Here is a 15,552-nt window from a genome sequence, read left to right as displayed (position 1 = left end):
CAAATACACTCCTGGAAATGGAAAAAAGAACACATTGACACCGGTGTGTCAGACCCACCATACTTGCTCCGGACACTGCGAGAGGGCTGTACAAGCAATGATCACACGCACGGCACAGCGGACACACCAGGAACCGCGGTGTTGGCCGTCGAATGGCGCTAGCTGCGCAGCATTTGTGCACCGCCGCCGTCAGTGTCAGCCAGTTTGCCGTGGCATACGGAGCTCCATCGCAGTCTTTAACACTGGTAGCATGCCGCGACAGCGTGGACGTGAACCGTATGTGCAGTTGACGGACTTTGAGCGAGGGCGTATAGTGGGCATGCGGGAGGCCGGGTGGACGTACCGCCGAATTGCTCAACACGTGGGGCGTGAGGTCTCCACAGTACATCGATGTTGTCGCCAGTGGTCGGCGGAAGGTGCACGTGCCCGTCGACCTGGGACCGGACCGCAGCGACGCACGGATGCACGCCAAGACCGTAGGATCCTACGCAGTGCCGTAGGGGACCGCACCGCCACTTCCCAGCAAATTAGGGACACTGTTGCTCCTGGGGTATCGGCGAGGACCATTCGCAACCGTCTCCATGAAGCTGGGCTACGGTCCCGCATACCGTTAGGCCGTCTTCCGCTCACGCCCCAACATCGTGCAGCCCGCCTCCAGTGGTGTCGCAACAGGCGTGAATGGAGGGACGAATGGAGACGTGTCGTCTTCAGCGATGAGAGTCGCTTCTGCCTTGGTGCCAATGATGGTCGTATGCGTGTTTGGCGCCGTGCAGGTGAGCGCCACAATCAGGACTGCATACGACCGAGGCACACAGGGCCAACACCCGGCATCATGGTGTGGGGAGCGATCTCCTACACTGGCCGTACACCACTGGTGATCGTCGAGGGGACACTGAATAGTGCACGGTACATCCAAACCGTCATCGAACCCATCGTTCTACCATTCCTAGACCGGCAAGGGAACTTGCTGTTCCAACAGGACAATGCACGTCCGCATGTATCCCGTGCCACCCAACGTGCTCTAGAAAGTGTAAGTCAACTACCCTGGCCAGCAAGATCTCCGGATCTGTCCCCCATTGAGCATGTTTGGGACTGGATGAAGCGTCGTCTCACGCGGTCTGCACGTCCAGCACGAACGCTGGTCCAACTGAGGCGCCAGGTGGAAATGGCATGGCAAGCCGTTCCACAGGACTACATCCAGCATCTCTACGATCGTCTCCATGGGAGAATAGCAGCCTGCATTGCTGCGAAAGGTGGATATACACTGTACTAGTGCCGACATTGTGCATGCTCTGTTGCCTGTGTCTATGTGCCTGTGGTTCTGTCAGTGTGATCATGTGATGTATCTGACCCCAGGAATGTGTCAATAAAGTTTCCCCTTCCTGGGACAATGAATTCACGGTGTTCTTATTTCAATTTCCAGGAGTGTATGTCGAAACTTTACTGTCTCAGTTCGACCTCTGCCTCTTAAATACTGGGGCCGTCAATCATTTTAGTGTGGCTCATGGTAGTTACTCGGCTATTGATTTATCAATTTGCAGCCCAGGACTTCTGCCATCTATCTACTGGCGAGCACATGTGGCACCTGTGTGGCAGTGACCACTTCCCCATCTTCCTGTCACTCGTCTTCCTGTCACTACCCTGGCGTCAAGCCCACAGACGTCTGACCAGATGGGCTTTAAACAAGGTAGACTGGGAAACTTTCACCTCTGATGTCACTGTTGACCCTGCCCCACATCGTAACATCGATGTGATAGTTGAGCACGTGACTCTGTAGGGTGCCCTCAGCGAAAGACAGTCCCTTAGTGGTCGCCAGAAGTCGCTGAGGCAATTACAGAGCGTCGGCGAGCTCTACAGTGACATAAGCGACACCTTTCCCTCGAGCATGTGATAGCCCTAAAGCGGCTCTGTGCCCGTGTACGCTAGCTTATAAAACGAAGGAAACAGGAGTGTTGGGTGAGGTATGTGTCGACTATTGGGTGCCATACTTCACCTTTCCAAGACTGGACGAAGATCAGACGTCTTTTTGGGTACCAGAACCCAACAGGCGTCCCTGGCGTTACCATCAATGGCGTGCTATGTACCGACGCAAACGCAATTGCGGAGCATTTTGCTGAGCACTATGCTCGAGCCTCTGCGTCGGAGAACTAACCTGTAGCCTTTCACACACACAAATGGCAGATGGAAAGGAAAGTCCTCTCGTTCACTACACGCCACAGTGAACCCCTGAACGACCCATTTACGGTGTGGGAGCTCCTCAGGGCACTTGCACGTTGCCCCGACACAGCTCCTGGGCGTGACTGGATCCACAGTCAGATGATTAAACATCTCTCGTCTGACTACAAGTGCCATCTTCTCGTCATCTTCAACCGGATCTGGTGTGGTGGCGTCTTTCCACCGCAATGGCGGGAGAGCACCATCGTTACGGTGCTCAAACCCAGCAAAAACCCCCTTTATGTGGATAGCTATCGGCCCATCAGCCTCACCAACGTTCTTTGTAATCTGCTGGATCATATGGTGTGTCGGCGGGTGGGTTGGGTCCTGGAGTCATGTGGCCTACTGGCTCCATATCAGGACGGCTTCCGCCAGGGGCGCTCTACCACTGATAATCTTGTGTCCCTCGAGTCTGCCATCTGAACAGCCTTTTCCAGACGCCAACACCTTGTTGCCATCTTTTTTGATCTACGGCAAAGTGTATGACTCCACCTGGCGACATCATATCCTTGCCACGTTATACGGATGGGGTCTCTGTGGCCCGCTCCCGATTTTTATCCAGAATTTCCTGTCGCTCTGTACTTTCCATGTCCAAGTTGGTACCTCCCATAGTTCCTCCTATATCCAGGAGGATGGGGTCCCGCAGGGCCCTGTATCGAGTGAATCACTAATTTTAATGGCCATTAATGGTTTAGCTCCACCAGCACTGGTGTTGCTGAGCGTCGCCTACAGGGAGCCATCCGCAAGGCACAGTTATGGGATCTCGCCCATGGCTTCCAGTTTTCGGCTGCTAAGTCGTGTGTCATGCACTTCTGTCGCCGTCATACCATTCGTCCAGAACGAGAACTTTACCTTCATGACGATCCACTCACTGAAGCGGAGACATATCGATTTTAGGACTGGTTTTCGACGCCCGATTGACTTGGCTACCCCTCCTTCGTCAGCTTAAGTGGAAGTGCTGGCAGCACCTCAATGCCCTCCGCTGCATGAGCAACACCAACTGGGGTGCAGATCGCTCTACTCTGTTGCAGCTCTACAAAGCCATTGTGCAATCGCACCTTGACTATGGGAGTGTGTTTCATGGTTCGGCGACGTCCTCAGTGTTACGTGTACTCAACCCAGTGCACCACTGTGGCGTTCACCTAGTGACGGGAGCTTTTAGAACGAGTCAGGTGACCAGTGTCCTGGTGGAGGCCAGAGTCCCTCCATTGCAGATCAGATATGCACAACTGCTCGCCAGTTACATTGCACACATTCGTAGTTCTCCTGAGCATCCAAATTACTGTCTCCTTTGTCCACCCACGGCAGTTCATTTCCCGCATTGGTGGCAAAGGTCAGGGCTAACGATTGCAGTTTGCATGCGATCCCTTCTGTCTGAACTGGAGTCCTTCCCTTTACCACCTCCCATCCAGGTCCGTCCGCATACACCTACATGGTGTACATCTAGGCTGCAGATTCGTCTGAACCTTTCACATGACCCTAAGGACTCAGTTACTCCTGCCACTCTCCACTGTCACTTCCTCTCGATTCTTGACGTGTTCCAGGACTCTGAAGTGGTTTACACTGACAGCTCAATGGCTGATGGTCAAGTTGGCTTCGCCTACGTCCACAGAGGCCATTTTGAATAGCATACCTTGCCTGATGGCTGCAGTGTATTCACTGCAAAGCTGGTGGCCATCCCTCATGCGCTTCAGTATATCCGTTCATGCCCTGGGGTATCGTTTCTTCTGTGTGCTTACTCCTTGAGCAGCCTACAAGCTATCGACCAGTGCTACTCTCGCCATCCTTTGGTAGCGTCCATCCAGGAGTCCACCTATGCCCTGTCCCGTTGTTCAGTGGTCTTTGTGTGGACTCGAGGACATGTAGGCATCCCAGGCAGTGAACTTGCCGGCAGGCTGGCCAAACAGGCTACGCAGAAACCGCTTCTGGAGATGGGCATCTCTGAGCCTGACCTGCGTTCTGATTCACACCGTAGGGTTTTTCGGCTATGGGAGACGGAATGGAATGATAGTAAACACAAGAAACTGTGTGTCATTAAGGAGACTGTGAATGTGTGGAAGTCTTACATGCAGGCCACTTGCAGGGAATCAGTTGTCCTCTGTCGGCTCCACGTTGCCATGCTTGGCGGACCCATGATTACCTCCTGCGCCGCGAACACCCGCCTGAATGTCTGTGCGGCGCGGCTGATTTAGTTCTACGTTTTATTTGTGCGGGTGGGTTTATCATTTGATCTAAGGTTTAGTGCGTGTCCTTTGTCCCTCTGTGTGCTCAACCCTAGTGCTTCTAGTGTGGAGGTTTTAATGTATTGCAGAGTGGCTGGTTTCTCCTTTTTTATTTTTCAGCCAGCCATGGTAATCTGCTTTGTTATTTTTCATCCCGTTTCTTGCATTACTGTGGTTTTGTCCCATCTCATCCATTTACATGTTTGTCGCCCTTCATCGTTGTTGTGATTTTTCCGTTCATTCCGTTTTGAGTTGTCTCTCTCGTTTGTTTTATTCTCACAATTGTGGCATTGTTTTATTTGGAACAACGGACTGATGACCTCGTAGTTTGGTCGCTTTCCCCCTCTTTTAATCCAACCAACCAACCAACCTAAACCATGGAGTGATCTCAACCTTTTCCCTTCTTCAGAAGGTGTGGAGAATGTCTTGAACACTTGACGTAGAGATATTGCTCCATTCCGATTTGTGACAAACAATGTTGACACACTGCTACGTCACACCCACTACTTAACACCGCCTGCTCTTAACTTAATGGTCAAATGCGCTTTTTTTGTTTGCAGTTATTAGTTCAAGTTACCACTGCAGCTACTGTATTGAAGTCGCTTACACCCCAGAAGAAAATCAGTTTCAGTTTCGCTAGCAGTCATGGGAAGTTATGATGGCAGAAAAACTGATTTGTATAGACAGTGATATAACAATGTTTTCAAGTCGATCACAGGAGAAATATTAAAGTAGTATGTAAGTCTACCTGAGCCACAATCCAGATTCCCACCACTAGCCAGCACGGCTATCAGGGCGCTGTTATCACGGCGCTGCAGTCGTCGGCTGTGACAGGAAATACAAAAAGTCAAAATGGCGGTAGCCACGCCTTTCTTGTCTGTTATATCGTAGCCGTCGTCGTCCAGAGTCAACGTAGGATTAAAACGAAACTATCACAGCATAATATTTTAGCAGGCATCAAAATAAAATCACAGTATTGCCACGTAGCAAGCAGCAGCAAATATTCGAACGATCTGTATCTCGGTCCGCCGCTCGTGGTCTCGCGGTAGCGTTCTCGCTTCCCGAGCACGGGGTCCCGGGTTCGATTCCCGGCGGGGTCAGGGATTTTCACCTGCCTCGAGATGACTGGGTGTTTGTGTTGTCCTCATCATTTCATCATCATCCAGGAAAGTGGCGAAATTGGACTGAGCAAAGACTGGGTAATTGTACGGGCGCTGATAACCACGCAGTTGAGCGCCCCACAAACCAAACATCATCATCTCTGATCTGTATCTCTGCGTCATGCTCAAAAGTATTCACCCAAAAAATTATCTTTAGGTGATATTTCCATATCTAAAATAAATAGCAACACACCCACCCACCAAAACACACACACACACACACACACACACACAACGTTTATACCATGAATTTCAGGGTTACACAGCACGAGTGATTGTGCCATTTGTACAGTGTAAGGCACAACGGAGCCTCAATTTCATTAGCATTTTCCACATACAAATTGAGTTGGTCTATGTTGCTTGTCAAATGGAGCCGTATGTCCACATCAAAAATAGGTAAATGTTGCTGTCATTTCTATCTAAGGAAATGTTATTAGTGGTTCATAGAATGAACTATCATCATCTGTTGTTTTCACAAGTTTTCAGTAAGGTTTCACCTTAGCAAACACCATTTGGGGTCATCTATAAATTATCTCACCTGAAGGGGTAAGGAGGAGGGTAACAAAGTATGAAATCGTGTGACAGGGCGGAGGCGTTACTTATATAAAGTTTTTTGCCCAGTTCTGTGTTACAACTCTATGTAACGAAAATATTTAAAACATTTCCAATTTTGTCATTATTATTTATTGATGATTAAATTTGTTTGTATCAATTTTTGGAAAGTGGCGGTCGCGCGATGTGATTGTTGTTCACTCTCGATGTACCTGCGGTGTCACGCCTCGGCCGTTTTGCTTGGTTCTGCTATTTTATGATTTTCAGTTTATATAACAAATTCAAAAAGAGTAAAAAAAAGTAGGTATTCTGTACCGCAAGCTACATGATGTATACAGTGCGACTTATGGTGATAAAAATAAACAGGTCATACAAGACGAAGTTAACACCTTATGCCGAAGTTTGAAAAGTAGTGATAGTGTTGAAGGTAAAATGGATTCGAAAATCAAAGAATTGCCTATTACCCCTGGGAAAGACCACCATTTCTTATTTGATAGGAGGCTCAGTGAACCTGGGGCCCTCCTGGAGGGTCTGTAACGAAGAAAAAATCGCCGCCCCTGTCTTGGATAGAAAGTGGAACATCCAATGCTGGAGTCTAGTACTCTGTGGGCTAGATCTCCACGACCACAAGTTTATGGATAGGTAGATAAATAATAAATCGTATGTGGGTGACAGCTTCGTGCAAATATTTTCAGCTGACGCCATTTTAGTTTAAATAGATGCTGTCACTAGTAATCAAATTATGTGTGCTTCTGTGGAAAAGTGTTCCTGGACCAGTTCTTCTGATATCACTTACAAACTCACTAGTGGCCTGTATTTCCTAGCTTATCTTTCTCTTCGATTCTATTTTCTACCAGAAATGCGGAATGAATCACGTTTGGAGGTCGAGAGGCCACTGCTTCAAGCCTCCAATGACTACTGTAGTGGAATATTGTCGAAAGTTCTTTCACAAAACCTAAAAAATTTCTGGTTGTACGTAAAGGTGGTTAGTGGCACCAAAGTTAGCGTCCACGGACTCGTGGACAAGTCAAGAACTGAAATTGAGAGTAGTTCTGCAAACAAGAGTGAAGTAGATTTTGATGTCAGTGGCCTGGAGGAACAACTGGAATCCTTAAAATTGAACAAAGCCACAGGGTCTGATGGAATCCCTATCATATTCTATACCAAATTTGCAGCTCAGTCAGCCTCTCTTTTAACTGTAATATCCTTGGATCCCACAAACGAAAACCCATGCCCAACAGGTACAGGTCACATCCATTTGCAAAAATGCCAGCAGAAGTGATCTGCAGAACTACCACCCAACATCCAGGACTTCCATTTGTTGTAGAATCTTAGAACGTATCCTGAGTTCAAACATAATGAGATATTTCAAATGGAATAACTTACTCCACACTAACCAGCATGAATTTCGAAAACATAGATAATGTGAAACGCAACTTGCACTTTTCTCTCATGACATCTTGAAAGCTATTTATAAAAGCAGTCAGGTAGATGCAGTATTTCCCAATTTCCAATAGGCATTTGACTGAGTGCCCCACCTATGCTTATTATCAAAAGTACAATCATATGAGGTACCAGACAAAATATGTGACTGCATTCAGGATTTCTTGGTGGGGGGCCGCAGCCTGTTATCTTGGAAGGAGAACCATCGAAAGATGTAGGTTTAACTTTGAGTGTACCTCACGGAAATGTTTTGGGTCCTTTGTTCATGTGGTATGGTAATGACCTTGCAGACATCATTTACTTCAAACTTTTCACAGATCAAGCGGATATCTACAATAAAGTACAGTCTGAATAAAGTTGTACAAATATTTAGTCAGGCCTTGATAAGATTTCAGAGTAATGTAATGATTGATTACTTGCTTTAAATGTTCAGAAATGTGAAATTGTGCATTTAAAAAAATGAAAAGCAGTGAATATAATATCAGTTTGTCACAGTCAGAATCAGAAACAAAAACAAATACTTGGGTGTAACAATGCGTAGGGACATGAAATGGAACAATCACATAGGCTCAGTTGTGGGAAAAGCAGGTAGGAGACATTTGGTTTCTTGATAGAATACTAGAGGAATGAAATCAGTCCGCAATAGAGATTGGTTACAAACTCATATGACCCATCTTAGAATGTTGCTTGAGTGTGTGGGACCCGTACCAGATAGGACTATCAGGGGATGCTAAATGTATGCAGAGAAGGGCAGCACAATTTGTCACAGGTTTGTTTGACCAGCAGGACAGTATCAAAGAGATGTTGAAAGGGCTGAACTGGCAGAGTCTTGAAGATAGATGGAAACTATCCTGAGAAAGTATACAACAAAGCTTCAGGAACAATCCATAAATGATGTGTCTAGGAATATACTGCTACCCCCTACATATCACTTACATAGGGGTCGTGAGGACAAGATTAGATTAATTTGTTCTTCCCGTGTTCCACACTTTAGGTGAATGGAATGGGAAAAAGCCCAAGTAACTGGTACAATGGGATGTTGTCTGTGCCATGCAGTTCACAGTGGTTCATAGACTATACATGTTGATGTAGATACAAGTCATGATGTCTTCATTGTCGTTCATTAAACTCCACATTTATTTTTATCAGTATCTACTTGATCTTGCAAGCCTTCATCCAGAAAATTTATTATCCACTGTCACAAGTTTCAGTGTGCTCACTCAAGGAGTTTATTGATGATCCATTTTTCTTTATCAGTATGTTGCAAAAGTTCATAGCGAAAATTGCCCACCCGTATTGCTGCTTTTCCCTTTGAAGCCATTAATTCCAGTTTAATCTGCAGAAGCTATTCTGAACTTTATGCATTTATTTTTTTAAGCTTTATGCATTTATTTTTTATGCAATCTGTGCTCATAATGTGTCAGTTCCATGGTTTTTGTTTGGTTGTTATTTTGCATAGATTTCTCATTAACTTGTGCAGTGCCTCTGTGTAATTTCTTAAGAGGCATGTCAGGCAATTGAGTAGTTAAAATCAGTTAGCTGCTTTGCCATTTTTCTGTGTTTGAAAATAAAATTTTGTTTTCCAGATTGTATGTTCTGTGTAACACAATGTTTCTCCCATTTTACATTTCTTAGATGCTAACATGTCATCACCAGTGGTCCACACACTGATCCAGGGTTCAGTTCTGGGCAGTAAGGGGGGCGTCACAACTTGTTACTGTATCTCTCCCCTCCCCTCCCCCCCCCCCCCTTCTCAGAAATATAACTTACCACCCACCACCGTTAATGTACCACAAATGCCAATGATTTAATAGTGATAGTGATAATTACTTGCTTGGGTCAAAAATTACAATTCAAAGAAATACAGCACTTGAAAATTACTTTTAGTGTACTAATGCTGTGAAGCGGTAATCGACACTGGAAACAGTACTGGTCAGGATGGCCATTTTTGCCCCAAAATGGCACATTTGGGATCTGTGGGTTGGGATCTTGCAGTACCACAGTGAGTGCAGAGCCAAAAGTGTTCACTCAGTAACAACTTTCTTCATTAAACATGACTTCTGCATAAGAAGTCTATGTCTGCATCCAGGAACTGGATGATGGATGTGGTTACTGGGGCATTGGCATGCCACCTCAGCATAACACGGTTGGTTCATACATGACCTTGCTGATGCATGACTAGAGACAGCTCGGCAACCTGTGAACTTACACCATGCATCGCATAGATTGCGGGCAACTCCAGACGTGCGAGCAGCCCACGTCGAACACAGGAGCTTAAGAGTTCAGAGACAGCCAGAGTGTCAGACAGTGACACCCAGGGAGGGACCTAGTCTTGTCGATTCCAATTTGAGATGAGTGCCCATAAGCCCCAACACACACACACACACACACACACACACACACACACACACACACACACACACACAATTCGAGACCCAGAACTGTCAGGTGTGCTGCCTGGCTGATCGTAGACTAGCAGCTTTGTCTAACTGATGAAGCTGCCAAGTGAAGCTTAGGCGATTCCAGCCACACATTTGATCAATGATTGGCATGGAGACTGTCACAGTACCGGCGGAAGTCGGAGGCCTGAGAACAAGTGCTGCTAATCGCTGAGCAAGTGATATTTATACTCTTTGGACCCTGGTGTGTTGTGAGAGAAGCCCACTTCCCCTCAAATAGATAGCTTCGGAAGCTCAGAAGTGTATCACTGCATGAAAGCAACCCAGCATACCATTGTGGTAGACCACTGTGTTGCAGAATGTTATGCAAAGCATTATTTTAGCACCCATATGCAGGATTTCATTGGTGGCAGGCCTGCAACCTCTCTGCTGGTTGGAAAGTCTTGTCTGTGGCTGGTGCCGCAACATTCAGGATATTTAAGAATTACATGTCTTGTGAAATGGATTTAAGTAGTATGATGACAACTGTATCATAATTTAGAAATATAAAATCGAAATGGCACCCACCATTATCCAAATTTCACTTAGTTCTGTATTTGTGAACACAAGTCTGCAGACTATGTATATGTGAGTCTGTAAATGAGAGCAATGTTGATTCTTTGAGTCATTTCCACCTGTGTTTATGCAGACAGTTTTTCTGTTATATTTTCCTTATTGGAGGGTCTTCCTTTTCCCTCTTGCCTTACTTAGCTTCCTGTGGGTTGCTGGTTCTAACGAACAATGTCAAATTTGTTGTTGATGTTAAGTATGGTAAGCTGACGGGAATGTTCTCTGCTGCTGTTCCTGCTGCAAGCCCGTTCATGTGGATCATACAAAAGTAACTGAAAAGTGCCATGTGTTAAACATAGCTTGTAATTACTGGAGTTACTTACCATTTTCAATACCTAGTTTTCATGCTGTTCTGTAATCTGAAAGTTAGCTGAGAAATTTAGAAATTCATATATATAGAAATATAAACACTTCTACTGAAATTTTTTATTTTGGGTGAGGGTCGTGATCCCCCCATGACATCCCTCCCCCCAACCCCCTCCACCCAAAAAACCCCTAACCGTTAGATCCATGCCTGAGTGGGTCTCATTTTATTTCTGAAAGTGGATTAATATTAAAGATTGAATTGTGCAGTGTGGCCTCTTTTTTTGCATTTTATGGCTTGACAACATCATATTCTGCTTTACTGTGTCAAGAGTTCTGTGATTACAGTGCAGCGGCAGCATCTGAATAGCAATATTTTATATTTAATCAACAGTTTATGTATAAGAAAAGCATACTCCCATGTGAAAACTGCAGTTAATTATGCACACTGTTTTTCCACATCTCTTTCCACTTTGCTCTCACTTGGTTTTGGAAGGTTTTATTGTATCAAATGAAATTTAGAAAATATTATCCCATCAAGAGATTATGTTACTGTTTATGCCACCCATTGGATTTCACTGTAATCAATCGTCTTCATGACCCTTGCTACTGTCTTCCATCTGATCTAGTTATAACAGTGGTGTACATTTGTATGAAAGCTGCAGTTAATTGACATAACATGAAATGTATTTGTAAACACGAAGGAATGGGAAAAACAAACCATGTACAATTTCATGTTATTTTTAGCATGCGAGATTTACAAATTTAATCAAAGTATGTAGCAGTTGTCTCCAGGGAAGAAATTTGCCTCCACTGTGCCAGAATAAAGGTAAGTTTTGGTATCTCGAAGGGTACTCTAAATAGGATCTCTGATAGAGCACAATTCTGTTCTCAGCATGCATTTTTTTTTAAATTTTTAAGTGAGACAATATAACGTTTTTCAGTGTGAATAGGATGAGTGTTATATAGAATGTTGGCTCTGATTTTTAAGACTGAGTTGTATGTATTTACATTTCTGTGCTATTATTTTATCCCTGTAATAAAGCTTTTCTAGTTGTACAGCAAGCTTCTAATTATCCAGGTTAATATCAAACTGAGCCTGCACTGATAATGGAAGAGCACATATAATCTAAAAAACACTTTTATTTATTTATTTATTTTGTCAGAAATGGCTGTTTATTATATTTACAAAACATGCTACATGTTTATAAGTCCATTGCATTACCCACATGTTACTCATTGGATACTGGCAAATTATTTTCATAATGAAACTTTCTGGCAGATTAAAACTGTGTGCCCGACCGAGACTCGAACTCGGGACCTTTGCCTTTCGCGGGCAAGTGCTCTACCAACTGAGCTACCGAAGCACGACTCACGCCCGGTACTCACAGCTTTACTTCTGCCAGTACCTCGTCTCCTGCCTTCCAAACTTTACAGAAGCTCTCCTGCGAAACTTGCAGAACTAGCACTCCTGAAAGAAAGGATATTGCGGAGACATGGCTTAGCCACAGCCTGGGGGATGTTTCCAGAATGAGATTTTCACTCTGCAGCGGAGTGTGCGCTGATATGAAACTTTCTGGCAAATTAAAACTGTGTGCCGGACCGAGACTCGAACTCGGGATATTTTCATAATTATTCTTATAACACATTGTATTTAATATCATTTGCTTACAGTAAACTTCCAGAAAATAATAATCTAATTTGCATTCACTTTTTTCTTCATGACAGTTCTCCTTCTCATTTTCCAAAGAGTCAAAACGGCAATATAATGAGATAATTTTGCTGTGCATCTAATAATTATTAAGTGCTTTTAAGTGAATTGGAAATGATCAACCGTTAGTTTGTAGGGAAAGAACTAGACAGACATATAGACAAGAAATTTCCACTGTAATATTATAAGGACAGAGTCCCTGCATTAACCTGAAAATGAAATGGGAAACAATGGAAATGTTGCAAGGATGTCTGATTTGGGATTATGGCCTGTGTCATCTTCCAGTGGTAAAACATGACTCACCTGCACAATAGCTATTCTGTATGAAAATATCCATTTTAATTAACACAGAATACTTCAGACTTCATTCTCTTATTAATTCAAAAATTGCATAACTGTGCATGGATAGTCTGCAAACTGGCTAATATGTATTTGAATGAATGGAAGCTTGCTGTAAATGATAAACTGTGGATAAGGCTTCCTTGTTGTTGGGCAGGTTTCCTAGCTACACATCATAATCTCATAGCAAGCTGATAGCAGGTGAACTTTCTTCTCTACCAGCATAAATCCTTCACCAGTGACCATTATTTCATCTTTTGTGTGTTGTTGTATTTGGATGGGATCGCTTCTGTTATTGTAATTAGAAGTGCGTTTTGTTTTATCACAATTTGATACATGTTTCATTCTGTGTCTTTTCACCTCACATATGTTGTATTTGTTTCCAGAATCCTGATATAGTACTGGTGCATTACCTAAACGTGCCCTATCCTGATGACAACAAGCTGGCAGTGATAACTCCAAGCCTTGCATTATGGGGAGACAAGAAGGAGTGGACCAAGGAGGAACTGGTATCACAACTGAAGCCCATGTGTGAGTCGCCAGCCCCCTCATGCTACTCCAGTGTCCAGGGTGAAGTGGAACAGATCTGTGTTGTTGCCTGCTGCATGAATTTCTTTAGTGTTTTTTCTCTTGTTTCTGCTTGTGCATGAGCATTCAGTGACATTTTGCAAAAATCTAAAATTGGAAGTCCCAATGAATTTATAGACTAACATTTGCCACTAAGAAGCTTTTCAAATGAAAGTCAGTTTTTATATGGCTCTTGGGTATATGACTGTGAAAATCATTTTTGAGCTTGTATTTCTAACAGGAGGACATATGTGACAAAAGGCCTCAAGCCAGACAAAAGGCCTCAAGCCAACCAGAATCCTGGACCAGGGGGAACAGTCAAAGTAGAGGCAGCTCTCATCTCCACGTACACATACAGTCAAATTGAATCCAAGGCAACGAATGACCTTAATAAACGTACATGTTATGAGTTTCTCTAGTAGAAGGGATCTGAATATATTATTTCATCATTACTTTCATTGTAAGTCTATGCCTTTTCCCTTCCTGTAGAATTATCATGGAATTATCTATTATGTATGACATCCATGTACAATACATCCTGTTCTGCAAACTCTCATGTGAAGGAGTAGAGCACCTTGTATAGGTGAGAAGCTCAGATTCCTCTCAATCAGTAACTCATATTAGATGTACTTTTTCTACATTCAGCCTCATTCAGGTCTGATAAACACACACACACACACACACACATACACACCAGAAGTAAGACTCACAAATGGTAATAAATTATTTGACACCTTCTCTGTGAATCAGTCTATCTGTTAGTGATAGCCATATCAAAAGCCCTATGGTAGTTCTTGAGAATAGCCATTACAAAGAGATGGAAAAGATTGCAGGTGACTTTAATTGAGTAATACAGTATTTATTTACAATTGGTTTTCATCAATGATGCAGTGAAAAACGGAAATACCTTGTGATGTTCAAGCTTCAGCCTGTATTAAGGGGGAGAAAGTCAGTATCAGAGAGAGGGAGAGAGAGTTTTAACATTCATTATCAAAAGTTACACGGTATGGCTTTCACTTATAGTTTTCAACACATTTATTCCTGTTACAGGGACCATTACCTCAAATTGATACATTTAACTTTCTCCATTATCTTTGAAAAGTGCGTGTGTCCAACTCTTACACCGTCCACCTATCTTATTCATTTTTAGGAAATATTTGTACAGTGTGCACATTTTATGTGTGTTCACATTATGAGTAAGTTGTGTATCTGATTTGGAAGTTGTTGTGACAGTGGACTATGAACATATATTTCAAATGCTACATCTCAAGCTTTTGAATCAGTTTATTCTGTTTAATAGAAATTTACCAGGGAAGAACTTTATCACTTTTTGTCTCTGTACATAGCTCTTTCCTCATTTTTCATGTTTACTTCAGTCTACTGCCTTGACACTACCATTTCATTGAACAGAGAATCTGATTTCATCTGTACTATTTTATATGAAAACTGAGAGTCCTGTTTAATATTTGGGCTCATAAATAGAGTACATTCCTCCTCCTGATTGAATGGTTGTCACTTATTCAGTCAGTGTATAATAATAAATTACATGACATGTTTACTGTCACAGAGAAAACATTATTTTCCTCCCCTGTGCTTTTACTGAAGCATCCTTTTTTTACTGTTTGCATGCTCAAAACCTAAATTCTCTGCCCTTGTCCAGTACCTTTGTATGTTTCGGTGTTTTTGCTGGTATGTGTTGTTGTCTTTGGAAGTGTTAAAAATCATTGTCTTTCTCCATTTGTAATTGATTTCACATCATGTAGTCAAAGATTAAAGTTTCATTTACATATGCATGCTGATTAAGTGCTGGTACTTTTTTTTAACACACCCAGAGCTGCATTGCAAAGCACAAAACCCAGTGTAGTTTATTGACCTTAATGAGCAAAATGTATTGCTGCATAGTTTTGTGTTATGTATTATACTCTGTTGCCTGTTATGTTGCAAAAAAAAAAAAAAAAAAAAAACTAATGCACTGTAGTTATGACATGGTGCTGAAATTATTACTATTGTAAAAAAAATTAATTTTATTCTTG

At 43.3% G+C, this 15,552-nt stretch overlaps 1 protein-coding gene across 1 annotated transcript in view; it reads left to right on the top strand.

Moving 5' to 3' along the window:
• Positions 1 to 15,552, top strand: part of LOC126174755 (calmodulin-binding transcription activator 1) — a 1,816,127-nt gene that overhangs the window by 1,518,840 nt on the left and 281,735 nt on the right. Inside the window, exon 9 of the mRNA XM_049921082.1 lies at positions 13,339 to 13,483. Within this exon, the coding sequence (XP_049777039.1) occupies positions 13,339 to 13,483 (145 nt within the window). The remainder of the gene's footprint in view (positions 1 to 13,338; positions 13,484 to 15,552) is intronic.

This window comes from Schistocerca cancellata, chromosome 3, assembly GCF_023864275.1.
Source record: "Schistocerca cancellata isolate TAMUIC-IGC-003103 chromosome 3, iqSchCanc2.1, whole genome shotgun sequence".
Classification (NCBI taxonomy): domain Eukaryota; kingdom Metazoa; phylum Arthropoda; class Insecta; order Orthoptera; family Acrididae; genus Schistocerca; species Schistocerca cancellata.
This window is presented reverse-complemented; position numbering and strand designations above follow the sequence as displayed.